Below are 15,197 nucleotides of genomic sequence, written 5' to 3' on the forward strand. Positions count from 1 at the left end.
CTAACCTGACATAGCACAGAAAGTGGTGATACAGAAACAACCAGCATGTTGTCGTTTACTAAAATTTAGGCCTTGCAGAAAATCGGATACATTTGTGCATTCTGGAAAATTGTGTTGGGGATTTCTTCTCATCCATATATATATATATATATATATATATATATATATATATATATATATATATATATATATATATGTGTGTTGAAAACCAGTTCCTGAATCTATTCATACTTACTATAATTGCAGTAGTTATGCATTTATAAAACCTAATTGTGAAAGGGGGGATTCAATGCTCAAAGCAAAATTCACATTACCCTGAGGAATATGGTAACCACAGATGCTTGAAACTCTATCACTGTAAGAAGGAAATGTCAGAATATCTAAGAGGAAAATAAACCATATATATATTTGTTTTTTTTCCTTTCTATTTTTAACTGAAGATTTCTGACTTGTGATAAAGATGTATGGTCAAGTAAATCATGATCAGTTTGCAAGGGCTTTTTTTTAAGGGGGAATCATATAAAAACAGAAGAATATAAAGGTCTCTGTGTAACTAATTGTAAATTTACCAGCTGAGGAACAATTAGGTATGTGGAGGCCTTGTGTATTTATTGTCAAAGAAGTGATGCAAAATCATTAAATGCTTCTTTTAAATTAGGTGTTTCTACAGTTTTCACCTATTAGCTACCATTCGGAATAGTTTATTCCCCCCCCCCCATTGATGTCCCCTCCTTTGAAGTTGGTTGTAGAGGATCTCTGCCTCATTTGAAAATTTCTGGCAGCATCTCTGTAAATCAAATATTTTCATGTTATTAGTACAGTAATATTGATTTTTTTTAAAATTCTTAGAAGAAAGGAATGCTTATATCATATGGGGCTATTGCAGTGCAGGCAGTTCATATATTTTGCAATGTTGTAACATTCTGTAAAATTACTTGCATGTGGTCAAATAATTACGTAAGCCAGGTAAGCTGTATCAGGCCAAATGAGGCATTATATCCAGTGTATTATAAATGAACTCTTTGTTAATAGATATACTTGTTTCTTCAGGTTAATGGGAAGAACTTGAAAACAGCCACACATGAGGAAGCTGCAGCAACTCTGAAGAACACAGGTGATACAGTGGAATTAGTTGTCCAGTATAAGCCAGAAGGTGGGAATACTTGAAGTTGAATAATCATGTATAGGAATCTTAAGAGTTTTACCAAATTTAAGAATTGTTTAAATGATTTCATTATAAAAATTTGCCTAAACTGTTAATGAGACATTGTAAGAGTTTGTGATTGTGTTGGGTGGTTTAAGAGATTTTGTGGAAAAAAAAATTCTCATCCCAGTCATTAGAGGTGGGAGGCATTGTCAGATTTTCACCCAAGTATTTATCAAAAATGTTAGAAAACTGAAATGATAATCTTCCTAAGTTAAATAAATTTACAAATTATCTGGCACCTCAGGCCAGTTTGTGTGACTCCAGATTACAGTGGTCCCCCTCCTATATGGCCAGCCCTTCTGCACTGGGAAAGTGGCCTTATAAGATGGGTGGCCTTTCGAGAGGGGGGCTAAATTTTTTGTGCGAAGTATATGTAATATACATAGTAAGAAAGCTACATACCTCAAAGCATTTAAAATCTTTATTTAATATTTCATTTTAAAAAGTAACATTAATTATTAAAAGGTTCTTCTTGTTATAATAATAGACATATTTAAACTGAATATACATTAATAGGTCTTATTCTTGGTGTAAGCATGATATGCAAGCGGGTACTGTTGTCATGCACATTGCAGAACCATTCAAAAACATCATTTAAATCTTGGTACATACATAATTCTCTTTCCACCATTTGCCCCATTTTCCCACTGCTGCTTAATAAACTCCTTCTTGGTTGTGACGTTGTTTATTTGAGTCTTTTCTACAAAAAATTGTTCGGCAAGCCCCCCCCCCCCCCGTCATCAAGTAGAATAGCCGACTTTCTTCTAAAATAATACGTCTTCATTTACGTGATGACATGTTAAGGTTTGGTAATAATTTATTTGGATTTGCTAACTGTATGTGATTTAATTATGCAGACAAAACTTTTGTAGAATGAACAAAAAGCCTTCTTCATAAAGGAAGTGATAAATGTGTTGTCACGTGATTTTTCTGTCTTTGTCTGGTACCCTGTTTTATGCAAGATCAATTTCTTTGTATGTGTGTTAATGCACAAAATCTATTTTTAGCCTGTGCTGACTCTGTTATGATCTTGACAATTACGTCCAGTTGTAATCATCAAAGAGAAGAACTCGACAGATATGTAAAGCCCAGCACTCTGTTGAAACATTGTTGAGCCCATTTCCTGTAAATGTCGGCTTTTATAGATAATGATATAACATTAATCTTAGTGTTACATGTGCTTTATTCAAAACTTCTTTCAGTAACGGAAACTTGACATTGGGAGACATGTGTTGATGATAGAGATAATCTGATTACTTACCTTACATCACGATATGAATTAATTATTGGTTCAGGATAATTTGAGAAAAAAAGTGGCCGCTTGTGGGGGGGAACATATGACATTTTTATACTAATATGCTGGTCGCGTTAGAGGGGTGGCCATTCTTGAGGGGTATTTTTTAATACAAAGTCGTCAGTGCCAAGGGATTCTGGATGTAAGAAGCAGGTGGCCACTGGTCAGGGGTGCTGTTCAAGAGGGGGACTACTGTAATGGAATACATATTAAGTCTGTACATGTTATCTGTGGTGAAGCGAAAGGAAAAATGTTTGGTCAAGACTTCCATATTATTCTTATCTTAATAACAGTGACAGCTGCTTCACCATACTGTATTAAACAGTTTCATCTCCCTTGACTTGGACCTCCATGCAACAAATGTTCACTTTATTGTAACAAAACAAGCTATTCAAAATGAATTTTTTGGAAATAATTGTCTTTATTTGCTTGTAAGTAGTGAGATGTCACATTTTTTATAAGCATGAATGATGCATCAACATTAATATTCAGTACTGAAGTTTGTGAAGTTAAATAACTTAAACATTAGTGTCCTTATTCAAGTAAAATTTCATAGAGGTAACCTACTATAATGCAGTCATTTGGGTCAATAACTACTGAACAGTACTATGTACTGAATGATGTTTTAACGAGAATAATCAGACTTTTCTGTGAATGCATATACTAGCATTGGGGTGGTGTGGTAGGTACAAGCAAAGTACCAGTTACTGAGAGACATGTAACAAAAATGGGAAGCCATGATGCAGTGTTGTTATACATGATTTGGTTTTTATCCAAAGCACATTATAGTATGGTTCCCCAGTATAATGTCACCCAGTGACTACAATCTAGGAATCCTGTATCCTTTGTGTTGTTCAAATGCATCATCAACACAGTGCCAATTGCAGGTGAAACAGACCATTCCACAGAAGTCTCTCTTGTTGTTAATCCTTTACCTCATGCAAGCATCTTTATACGCCTCTACACCATTCACATGGAAGCGCCTTTTGACGCCTCTACTCCAGTCCCATGGAAGCGCCTTTTGATGTCGACTGTAAACATCAACCGTTTTAAGCCGGTTTTCTTAGCACCTCCTTCGGGGAAAACCCCTTGTTAGATACTACATTCATTTCTGCGAATGAAAATTACGTCAGATCACGTGGTCACTGTTTATGCACTGGTCGATATCTGGTATTTAAAGTAACTGGGTCGTAATCTCCACTCTCCAAAATGGCGGTTGTGGATTTCATTCAGTACTTACGAAGTTTTCACGATTAGAATCACAACTATGAAAGATTCAATAACTTATGTAAAGGTTTTGATATTGATGTAGGCAGCAATTAGTTTTTATAAATTATCAAATTCAGATGTCTTAGTGATGTAGATGCAGACGAAAAACTTGTAAATTTCGAGTATGAAAAATGGCAACTACTGTTGGTCACGCGGCCTCACTGACTTGATGGTGAAAGAGTTCTCTCAAGATTTTAAAGCACAATAAAAAATTCTTCCATGAAAAATAATTACACAGCTATAACAATCAGACTTTACTCTTAAATTTTTCCACATATAATAGATGTGTACCAAAAATGTAAAATGGTTAAAATTGCTGTTAAACGTAACATACACTACATTGCTTAACAGTTCACAGGCAGGCCTATGCATATGGGGTCAAATAGGTAACAGGTGTTCTATTTATAGCGTGCTGCACTTTGTAACTATGCTCTGTGAGGTAAAAGGTTAAATGCTTCTGTAAAAACATTGGTGAGATGGATCCAGGATGAAAATCAGAGTTGCTTTACTGTGAGATACAGTAAATAAAGGTAAAGAAAGACTTGCCTGCATGTTTGGCTGATGACCATATTGCAAAGTACTCTCACAACTAAAACTCAAACATCTGTTGTCTTATTGGCTGTTGAATATATGCATGACCTATCACCACTCACATGCAAGAATTGACCTAACACCAGCCTGATGCCTGAATTGACATATCATCAAAATCGACTTATCACTAGTCTGATACCAGACTTGGCTTGTCACCATAGCTTGGACAACCAGTCCTACTCATTTTCATGTTACATCATGAAAAATGTATGTCTCTTATGTTGATCCTTACACTGTGTGAATTAGTTTAAATTTTCTAGTGCACACTGATAATTCAAGAGAAATGGTTGAAGAATATTTAAGTTGTAGTGGTTTGAATTTGTTTGTAATACATAGTTGCAAGCAGATAGGTGGATGACATTAGGCCTGAATCTCTCTTTTTGGAGCAGTTTCCGAATCTCCTGGAGCAAAGGTCAATCCATTTTTTTTGCCTATACCGCCCTCCTCCTCGTAGAAAAAACAAGCTGACTGAATCTCTCTTTTTGGAGCAGTTTCCTAATCTCCTGGAGTATGGAAATTTGATAGGTGTCAACCTGATTATTCTTGGAGATTTCAACTTTCACTTTGACTGTCCCAGAAACCCAAACACATCAGAACTCCTAGATTCCATTAATGTTTTCAATCTCAAAAAGTCAGTTAACCCACCCACCCCATAAACATGGTTACATTTTAGACTGGATTATTCATAGACCTGATGATAGTATTCTACGGTTCTCCCTGGTATCCCACAAACTTGCATGAGATCACCTCTGCATTATATGCCATCTTGACATATCAGTCCCTAACCCTCCACCTTTATTTGCTATTAAGAGAAACCTCCATATGATAAATAGAACCAAACTAATGCATGACATCCAAGCAAACCTAGCAACTTGCTTACCTCCTACAGCAGCGCAAATCGATAACTGCCTGCGTTCATTGCTCGACAAACATGCCCCAGCCACCAAGTGCAGAGTATCAATTCAGAAGTGTTCTCCATGGTATAGCAGTGTTAGAGACCAGCTTCGCACTGCTAAAAGAGACCACTGTAAGGCTGAGAGGCTTTGGCTTTCCACCAGACTCGCTATTCATAAGCAGATCTATGAAGCCACTAAGAAGAACGTCACAGACATAGTCCCTGCAGCGAAATCAGCCCACTACAGTATGTAGATCATGGAAAGTTCCAGCTGCTAAGAGCTCTTCAAGATTACTAACAAGCTAATGTCAAGGAAGGAATGTACACTACTTCCAACTTCCAACTACCTTCTTTATAGACGACCTTCCGGACCTGTTTGCAAATTTCTTCTGTGACAAGTATAAACCATTCAAGATAAGCTTGACAACACAATTTCAATTGACTCATTGTCACCATACAGTTGAAATTGAATTTGAACCTGTCCCTATGGATTTAGTATGTACAATCATGATGAAGAGTACACCAAAGTCATGTGAACTTGTTCCAATTCCAGCATCACTGCCTTTTGAGTGCTTAGATCCAGTATTACCTTCACTAACTGATATTATTAATACCTCTCTCTCATCCGGGAAATTCCAATCATTTTTCAAAACTGCCATTGTAAAGCCTCTGCTGAAGAAACCAACACTCAACCATAACGATTTAAAGAACTACCGCCCAGTTTCTAATCTCACATTCATATAAAAAATCTTAGAAAAGGTTGTTTTATCCCAGCTTGTATCTCATCTGAATTCAAACAGTCTTTTTAGCAATGTACAATCTGCATATTGCCCTTGCCACAGTACTGAAACTACTCATCTGAAAGTAGTTAATGACATTCTCTCTGCTTTGGATAGTGTTAAGATTACAGTCCTCACCCTCCTTGATTTGTCTGCAGCATTTGACACAATAGACCATGATATATTACTTCACCATCTCCAGCATGTATTTGGCATTCATGATATAGCCTTACCGTGGTTCATGTCCTACTTGGTCTTAGTCAACAGGACACAAATTGTGTCTGCAAATGGAATACACTCCAGCCCAGTTAATCTGTGTTGTGGTGTTCCACAGGGGTCTGTTCTTGGACATGTTCTCTTCATTCTATACACTCTGCCGATCTCAAGTGTCATAGATCATCAACCAGTATCTCACCAATTGTACGCTGACAACACCCAAAAATACAAATCTAGCCACCCAACTGAAGTTGATGCTACCATCCAAGGTGTAGAGAGGTGCATTTCTGATGTGAAATCATGGATGACATGTAACAAGCTGCAGATGAATGATGATAAAACTGAGGCCATTCTGATCACAACACAAAGACTTTCTCATTCACATCCTTTACCTCAAACAATAAATATGAGCAACACCAACATTAAATTCACAGTCAGTACGAAACCTAGGTGTCACTCTGGACAGTACTCTCACATTGCACAAACATGACATGAACATACGCAAGGCTGCATATCTTGAGCTGAGATGCATCAGCTCCATTAGCAAATATCTTTCAGTTGATGCCACTAAAACACTTGTGTGTTCATTAGTACCTTCCCAAGACTGGACTATTGTAATTCAATTCTGACTGGTTCATCTCAATATCTACTTTAGAAACTTCAGAAAGTTAAAACACAACTGCTCGGATCATACTTAGAGTACCACAATCAGAGCACACCTCCCCGCTGCTCTGTACTCTACACTGGCTATCCATTTGATCCAGAATCAAACACAAAATTTGTTCTCTGTGCTACATTTCACTGATGGACTCCAGTCCAACATACCTATCAGACCTCACTCATTTGTACACACCAGCAAGATACTTATGCTCCTCTTCTGACAATCGTATACTCATTATTCCCAGTACAAAAACAAAGTCATATGGACAACATTCTTATGCATACCAGGGCCCAGCAACGTGGAATGAATTGCCCACTGAACTTAGACACAAAGACACGGTGATCCCTTTCAAGAGTGCTCTTAAAACTCACCTATTTCGACTGCAAGAACAAGTGTAAAAACCTAATAATGTTTCCTACCTTAAATATTTTCAGCATGTTTTTTATGTTTTCTAGTTTCTTGCTGTTAGTTTTTTTTTGGTAATAATATCATTATATCTGTTTTTATGTTATAGGTGTTTAATGTTGTAAAGCGCTTAGAGCTTCTAAAGATTAGGCGCTATACAAAGTCCTCATTATTATTATAATGTCTGACAAGCTTCCAGTGCACCTGTAAATCATGTGACACTTGCACCTTTGTTTGTGAAAGAATTGGTCAGCTGTCTATATGTATTGTTTTTGCAAGGGTTTGAGCAAGATGCTCTAAAACATTGATTACAAGTTGAGTTCAGACTTGATTGAAAATCCAGTTCATAATCTTTGGGCAGGTCTTCATTGGCCCTTGTTTTATATCATTTTTTGGGCAGTGTTAACAAAGTGTAGAAGAATAGCATAGCCAATGCAGTGGTCACTGATTATAAACCCCTTCTATATTCCACTGATCCTCTTATAGCTGATTATGTATGGTCATTGATACTATAAAATAGTTTTTATCATTGTTACCTGAATTTTATCACTCAGGTTCATTGTTAGTAAGAACTGGTTATAATCTAATTTCATATCATTCAATACCTAGTTTTATTGTGTTATGACACTGCCTTATTGAACGTACCTTGTTATGAGGCATTATTTCTTATAATTCTGGTCACATTGATGGCTGCTTTTAAGTGTTGTCAGCCAGGAGCACTGTACTTGAGGAATGGAAAGGATTAGATCACTTTCACTCAGTGGCTTGCTTGTCATGGAAATCAACTTTACTGCGAAGTATTATAATAGAAGCTTTTTGGAAATTGTTATATTTACCATCTTGTACTGATAACTCCTAACAAACTGCATAGTCCCAGACTTTCAGATGCAGTAAGTTATGTTGGATCTGACTTTCATGCAAGAGTATGGTACTCGCGTTAGCCCTCTTTTACAGCATTTTACAGGGTTATAGTTTATTTAGTTTGTAAATAAATTGTCCACCTGATCTATTATTTAGGAAATTCATTGAAAGAGCAAATTTTTTCAGAACCTTAGCTTTTCATCAACTTAACGACCTGCACTTTGCTACCAGAAGACTGGACAGCATCTGTGAACTTCTGAGTTGCTGAGGGATCATATTTGTGATATTTCACTGTAATATATATGTATGTAAAGTCTGTAAACTTTATTTTTTTCCAGAATATAATCGATTTGAAGCAAAGATTCAGGACCTGCGGGAGCAGATGATGAACACAAGTTCCACAGGAAGTTTGCGGACAACAACAAAGAAGACACTCTATGTTAGGTGAGACATTTCATTAGTCGTATTTTTATGAATTTCATCATAATGGAATTGATATGTTGACTTCATTTCTGCCATAAATAAGACCACCAATTTCTGTACGCCACTAATTAAAGCCATCTGTGTTGAAGCCATGTTAGCTGAAGCTCAACATGTCAGTCACTTTGGAATGTTTGTGTTTTTCTAAACATAATTTGCTAGATTAATCTCGGTGCGAAATTTTGGTACTTTCTTTTGTAAAATATTATCTTGACAGAAAGGGTTCTTTAGTTTAACAACCAAAAAAGTCTTTAAAAAGTTTTAATTCTGATGAATTTTCAGGTTTTATTATGTTTGTATGACCTGTCCGTTTTTAGACATCTAAGCTCAGAAAATGCTTCATTGTTCCTTTACAGAGCACTGTTCGATTACGACCCCACAAAGGACAGCGGTTTGCCCAGTAAGGGCCTTGCATTCAGATATGGAGACATTTTACATGTAACAAATGCCAGCGATGATGAGTGGTGGCAGGCAAAACGAATAGCCCCAGAAGGGGATGAAGATACCCTTGGAATCGTACCTAGTAAAAAGAGGTAATTGTTAATCCCTTCATTTGGCAGTTTTCACATTTTAGCCTTTTGCATTGCAGAGTAGAAGTTATTTATGATGAACCCAAATGGACCTTTGTATGATTTTATTTTCATTATTACCAGAAAAGCTGATACACTTAAATATTAGATCTCTGCAGTGAGATGGAGAAATGCTATTGTAATCACCCATTCAGTCTGTCATTCAGTCATTCTGCCCAACTGTTTACTCTACTTGTAACTGTATTGTTCTGAAACTCTTAGACATAATTGGATGCCATTTGGTTGATGAATTGTCTATTACATGTGGATTTGCCTTTTAAAGGTTTCATAATCTTAATAAGTTCAACTCTGGTCAAGTTATTGTCATTTTCCACATCAACATTACATCTCCACTATAGCAGTCTTGTAACTAGCATCATATGCAATTTGGTGTGTACATTGTCTCATAACTCTGTATATGACTTCATCAGTTCCATTTGGTGTGTACATTGTCTCATAACTCTGTATATGCCTTCATCAGTTCCATTTGGTGTGTACATTGTCTCATAACTCTGTATATGACTTCATCAGTTCCATTTGGTGTGTACATTGCCTCATAACTCTGTATATGCCTTCATCAGTTCCATTTTGAATAAACTTAAGACTCTTGATAGTTAATTTCAGATCTTCACATGGAATGTTGCTTGTAAGAGCATAGCTGTGCAACTCTTACTCATGCCTGGATGGCCTTTGATAGATAAATTGCCAATTATATGATGATGTATTTTTTTAGTGTTTCATCTTTTCAAGTGCAGTTTTGAGTTATTGCCCTTTTCCGTCGGTATTAAGTCTCCACTACAGCAGCTCCTTGTAACCAGCAAAGCTAAGGAACCATTCACTGCTGTGTACATTGTCTCAAGACCTAGATATACCATGTGTGGGTTTTGTCTGGTCAACTCCATTTTGGTTTGAGTTATAGACCTTGACACAACTTTATGTTTGCTTGGGATGTTGCTTGTAACTGGCTTGACTCTAGAACCATTCTACATATTTTGATGCAGTTTGATATGAACATTGTCAGTCTTACAGTTTTACATGCCTTATATTGGTATGGTCTTACTTAAAAAGAGTTATGGCCCCTGATTGCTTGTTCTCCTGTCATTGGTTTCTGCAGGATAACTTAACTAAATTTTGTTGGATTTCAACCAGTTCTGACATGAGGCTCCTTATTTACGAGACCTTGTGCAAGTTACATTTCCAGCATTCAGTGGCATCATTTACAGTAGTTCAGTGTCTACTGGTTTCTGCAGCAAAACTTCATTAGGCTTTGTTGCATTGAAATATACTTTGGCATGCATCTTTATATTGATAAGACCGTGAATAAGTTTAATTTCAACTGTTTTAAATAATTAGAAGAGATATGGCTCCAGTCCACCAGTCTTTGCTTTCTACACATAACTTTATTAAGAATATTGGATGTCAGCAAAGTTTATTATGAATCTGTATAATGATGTGAACTTGAATGAGTTGGATCCCTCATTCCATGTTATCATTTAGAAGAATTATGGCCTCTTGAATGCCCTCTTCTCCAAACTTTGGTTTTCCAGCAAAAGTTTGTATGTTTTAGGCACTGCAAGCATGTTGTGGAGAGTGATTCCATTTGCTGTGCATCCATTGCTGTTAGCTCATCTACAGATTGTAGTCATTAGTTACAATTCATGATTTGCTGAATTCAGCTTTGCTGTGGACAGGCTTTGATGTATTTATCGGGATGTGATAAGTTTTAGTAGAACTTGCTAGATTTATGGACATTGTAAAACAAACAAAAATTGACAGCTAAAAAGTATTTATAAATACATTCTTTGACCACTGTGTAGAGCCAAGAATATCAGAGAAGATTTTGACCAGTCACTAGAAAGTATGTTTAGATAATTAATTTCTAAATAATTATTACTGAGAGGCTTTTGAAATTATGATATTAATTATTTTTGCTTCTGATCCTCATTTTAATGGATATCTGCAAATAATTTATGGGGAAGAATCTAAATATTTGTTGGAAATAAAAAGTTATTGGTATTATCTGTTACCTTATTTATGAGACTCTGCAATGAAAACAATTTAAAGGATCTCTTTCCTATATTTCAGGGTAGAAAGAAAAGAACGAGCAAGGATAAAAACTGTTAAATTTTCAGGGAAAAATAATGATAAGGTAAGTATGCAGCCCACCTTAGCAGGTGCTTTGTGTAGCAATCATGTTGTGCATGTTTGTATGTGTTTTTCCACACACTAGATTAAACCTGTTGTTCAAGTTGTTCTTGAAGAAAAACTTATCGGATAGTTCATTGTCCATCATCTGTCATCTGTCTATCCATTTACAGAAGTTTGTTATCGCTACTCCTCATAAACCACTTGGAGGATTCCATGAAACTTTACAAGCTCCATCTTATGTCTAGTTAGGCATAGATGAAAATGGTGCTGCTCACACATTCAACATGGCCACTGCAGCAGACATCATGAAAATTTCTTTTGTTTTTCCTCCAGAATGGATGGTCATATGTTGTTGATCTGATATTAGTATGGCTGCAATGGCAGTTATCACTGTTTTTTTCTGAATGGATGGTCACATCAGCATTGGGTTTTCACCAAAAGACTTCTTATGATGTCTTTATGGTACTAAATGAAAATGGTGCTGATCTAGGGTATCACTGTGCCCATCTTAAAAATATTGTTATTGCTACCCCTACATGGATGGTCACATTATCATGGGCTTTTACTAAAAGACTTATGATGTACAGTTGGTTTTAAATGAAAATGGTGCTGATCTTGAAAATCTTACTCTAACTCACCCTGATTACAAACTTGTATTTACCTGGGGTTTGCACCAAAAGACTTCTTAACACTATTTAGACTTAAATGAACAGGGACCATCTTGAAAGTATTGTAATTGCTGCTCATCCTGAATGAGTGATCATATCAACAAAAGACTTAGTAAGAAATGTTTATTCATTTAGTCCTAAATGAAGATGGTGCTGATCTGGGAACCAATATGGCCTCTGCAGCAGCCATTTTGAAAAATATTTTTTATTGCTGCTCCTCATGAACAGAAAGTCATACTGACGGGGAGTTTTCACCAAAAGACTTCGTATCGTGTATACTTGGATTGAAATGAAAATGGTGCTGTTATGGGGTCTAATATGCCTGCCCCAGTGGCTAGCTTGAAAACCTTGTCGTCACTACTTCTCTTGTAGGGGCCCCAGGTGGTCAAATGGTCTAAGGCTCTCATCTTTACAGATCACAGAGATATCACCTCTGAGTTTGAGTCTCAGGTTCAGCCAGTATGGAAATGTGAGGTAGCTTCCCATGATTTGGTAGTTCTTTCCAGGGTTCTTCCTCCACCAAATATATTGGCTGCCATGTATAATCTATCATGTACTGAAAAATGGTGTTAAACCCATCACAACAACTTCTTCTAAATGAATGATCATATCATATTGTGGTTTTCACTAAAGAATGATTATCTTAAATTAACTTGGTGCTGATAATATGTCCACCACATCAGCAAATTTTAAAAAACTCTTATTGCTGAGGAATATCAGAAATGGTTTAAACACTAAAAAGGAAGAAATGGTTTTATCTTGAATTCCTATAAATTCTTAACCCCAGTAGTGTTAGTCAGTTCAAGGGACTCCTGTTACATCCTCATCATATTGGATCCTGTTTAATTTATATTTATGAAATTTTTATTTCGATGCATCACAGAAAATAGGTCACTGTAATTGAATTTTATGATTGAAGGATACTTGTGCTTTTCATTTGTTTGTTACACCATCTGTATCCTTAATCTGATTACATTTAATTTTGTTTGCTGAAGCATCTCAGTGAACAGTACTATTTTCTTTCTCTGCAAGGTGGCTCATGTTTCTTTCCAATGCTGTCAGTGCTTATTGCCTTGGCATCAGCTGTCATGGCATGTCTCTTTGCAATGCTGTCAGTGCTTATTGCCTTGGCATCAGCTGTCATGGCATGTCTCTTTGCAAGGCTTTCAGTATCCATTACCTCAATATCAATATCTGTATTTTCAGCTATTTAGATGTGTTTGGTGAGGGGATTAATGTAATGTAAACACCTTAGAGGGACTAATAGGTAGTCACATAAGCCAATAAACTTTTAAAATTTATGCAGGTCTGGATTCACACACAACTTATTACTTTGTCTTTATGTTTTGCAGCAAGCAGTTAATGACAGGAAAAAGAAAAATTTCTCCTTCTCCAGAAGGTTTCCATTTATGAAGAGCAAAGACCAAAGTGGCAGTGAAGATATAAGTGCTGAAGAACGTAAGTTATCTCCCTTAATGCATCGTCATGGTTATCCAATAGTATCTCATATTAATTATGTCTGTACTCTAAAGGGTTACATTTTTCGACTCTAATCCATGAATCATCCCGCTTGTAATAAAAAACAACATAAATTTTTAATTTCTTTTGAAGTTTTGTAATTATGTATTAATAAGTTTAATTTGAAATGAGGAAATCAGGTTATTGATAGCAGGATCTTGTGTCCAGTAAATCACAAAATATTTATCAAATTTCAGTTAATTTTTCACATGCAAAGTGATGAAAATTCAATTTCCGATTGTATAGCTTAAAGGTGATTCATTTTTAGCATATCATGTTAGGATGATATCCATCCATCTATTCTTTATTACTTCTACACAATAGCTCTTCACCATCTACCATTACCTGATTCTCTAAGTAGCTTGTATTTGGGGCTAGGAAAAAACCTACTATTTTGGAACTTTTTAAAAATGTCAACATTTAAGATCATAGGGTCCAAAATAAGGAAAACTGTCTCCACACAACATGTTGACATGTATACCAGATACCGTAATCAAACTTTGTAAACGTCCTGTATTTGAGAAAAGAAAGACATCAATTGCAGACTTGACAACCCAGTTGAAAAAATCGGGAGAATCCCAATTTTTAGACCTATCTCCCGTTTCCCTGATTTTTCAACTCCCTGAGAAAAAATAATCTGTAATTTATTTTACAAAAATATAATTTTCCATTTCCCTGTTTCTGTGTCTGGTTTGTTTCTTAGTACTGTATCATATCTGGCTTGATTGGCTTGATTTCTGGTTTTCATCCGCCAATACAAAGAGATTGTCTCACAGTGGGTTCTCTTTATCCAACCCCATCAACAAATCATGGAAACATAATGGATAAGTTTCTCGGCAAGAAGCAAAAAAAAAAGAAGCAAAGAAGTAACTGATGAATTTTCACCAGCCAAGAAAAATGGGTTAAAAAATATAGGAGTGAGTGGGAGAAGCAGTTTGCTTTCATTCATCCGTCGATGGTGGTATAGTTGACAGCAATGCTGAGAGGGCATTCTCAATGGTCAGAAAAAACAAAACTAGCCGAAGAGCCAGCCTGTCAGCATCAACCCCGGAAGCTATTCTTATTAGCAAATTTGGCACCCAAGGACAAGTAAATGATGAACTTTTGCAGAAATGCAAATCTGCAACATACGGTGGACTGAAATAACAAAAGTAAACATCTTTTTCATGATATATACACCTTACACTTGTACCTCCTGATTTTTTACCCTGCCTCCTGATTTTTAATGGTGATTTTGGGGCAAATTCCTGAGTTTGATTTTTACAGTGTTGGCAGGTCTGCAATAGGTTTTGGTATCAAATGGTTAAAAGTCAAAGCTATGTTTTCCCTTATAAGAAAAATATTTTAACACATGATGGGCATATAATATACCATTTGTAGTATTCTTTAGTACGATATTTTAACACATGATGGGCATATAATATACCATTTGTAGTATTCTTTAGTACGATATTTTAACACATGATGGGCATATAATATACCATTTGTAGTATTCTTTAGTACGAGCTAGTATGTTAACAATAATATTTCTACCACTGATAGAACTTCAGTTTCCTTCATTCATGAAACATTTGACTCGTGTCTTGATTGAATTTTTTTTCTTGGTGTTTATTGCGTTATAAACAGTGGAATGTTT

The 15,197-nt window shown here is 36.0% G+C and overlaps 1 protein-coding gene across 5 annotated transcripts in view; it reads left to right on the forward strand.

Annotated features, from left to right (window-relative positions):
* LOC149799849 (disks large homolog 1-like) overlaps positions 1 to 15,197 on the forward strand; it is a 286,339-nt gene that overhangs the window by 245,156 nt on the left and 25,986 nt on the right. For all 5 annotated transcript variants that reach the window (XM_089959274.1, XM_089959275.1, XM_089959276.1 and 2 more), the window contains 5 exons: positions 1,051 to 1,153; positions 8,517 to 8,622; positions 9,015 to 9,191; positions 11,313 to 11,376; positions 13,396 to 13,501. In XM_089959274.1, coding sequence (XP_089815400.1) covers positions 1,051 to 1,153; positions 8,517 to 8,622; positions 9,015 to 9,191; positions 11,313 to 11,376; positions 13,396 to 13,501 — 556 coding nt within the window. The remainder of the gene's footprint in view (positions 1 to 1,050; positions 1,154 to 8,516; positions 8,623 to 9,014; positions 9,192 to 11,312; positions 11,377 to 13,395; positions 13,502 to 15,197) is intronic.

This window comes from Sinohyriopsis cumingii, chromosome 5 (genome assembly GCF_028554795.1).
Source record: "Sinohyriopsis cumingii isolate HCF-2022 chromosome 5, ASM2855479v2, whole genome shotgun sequence".
NCBI classification, from domain to species: Eukaryota; Metazoa; Mollusca; class Bivalvia; order Unionida; family Unionidae; genus Sinohyriopsis; species Sinohyriopsis cumingii.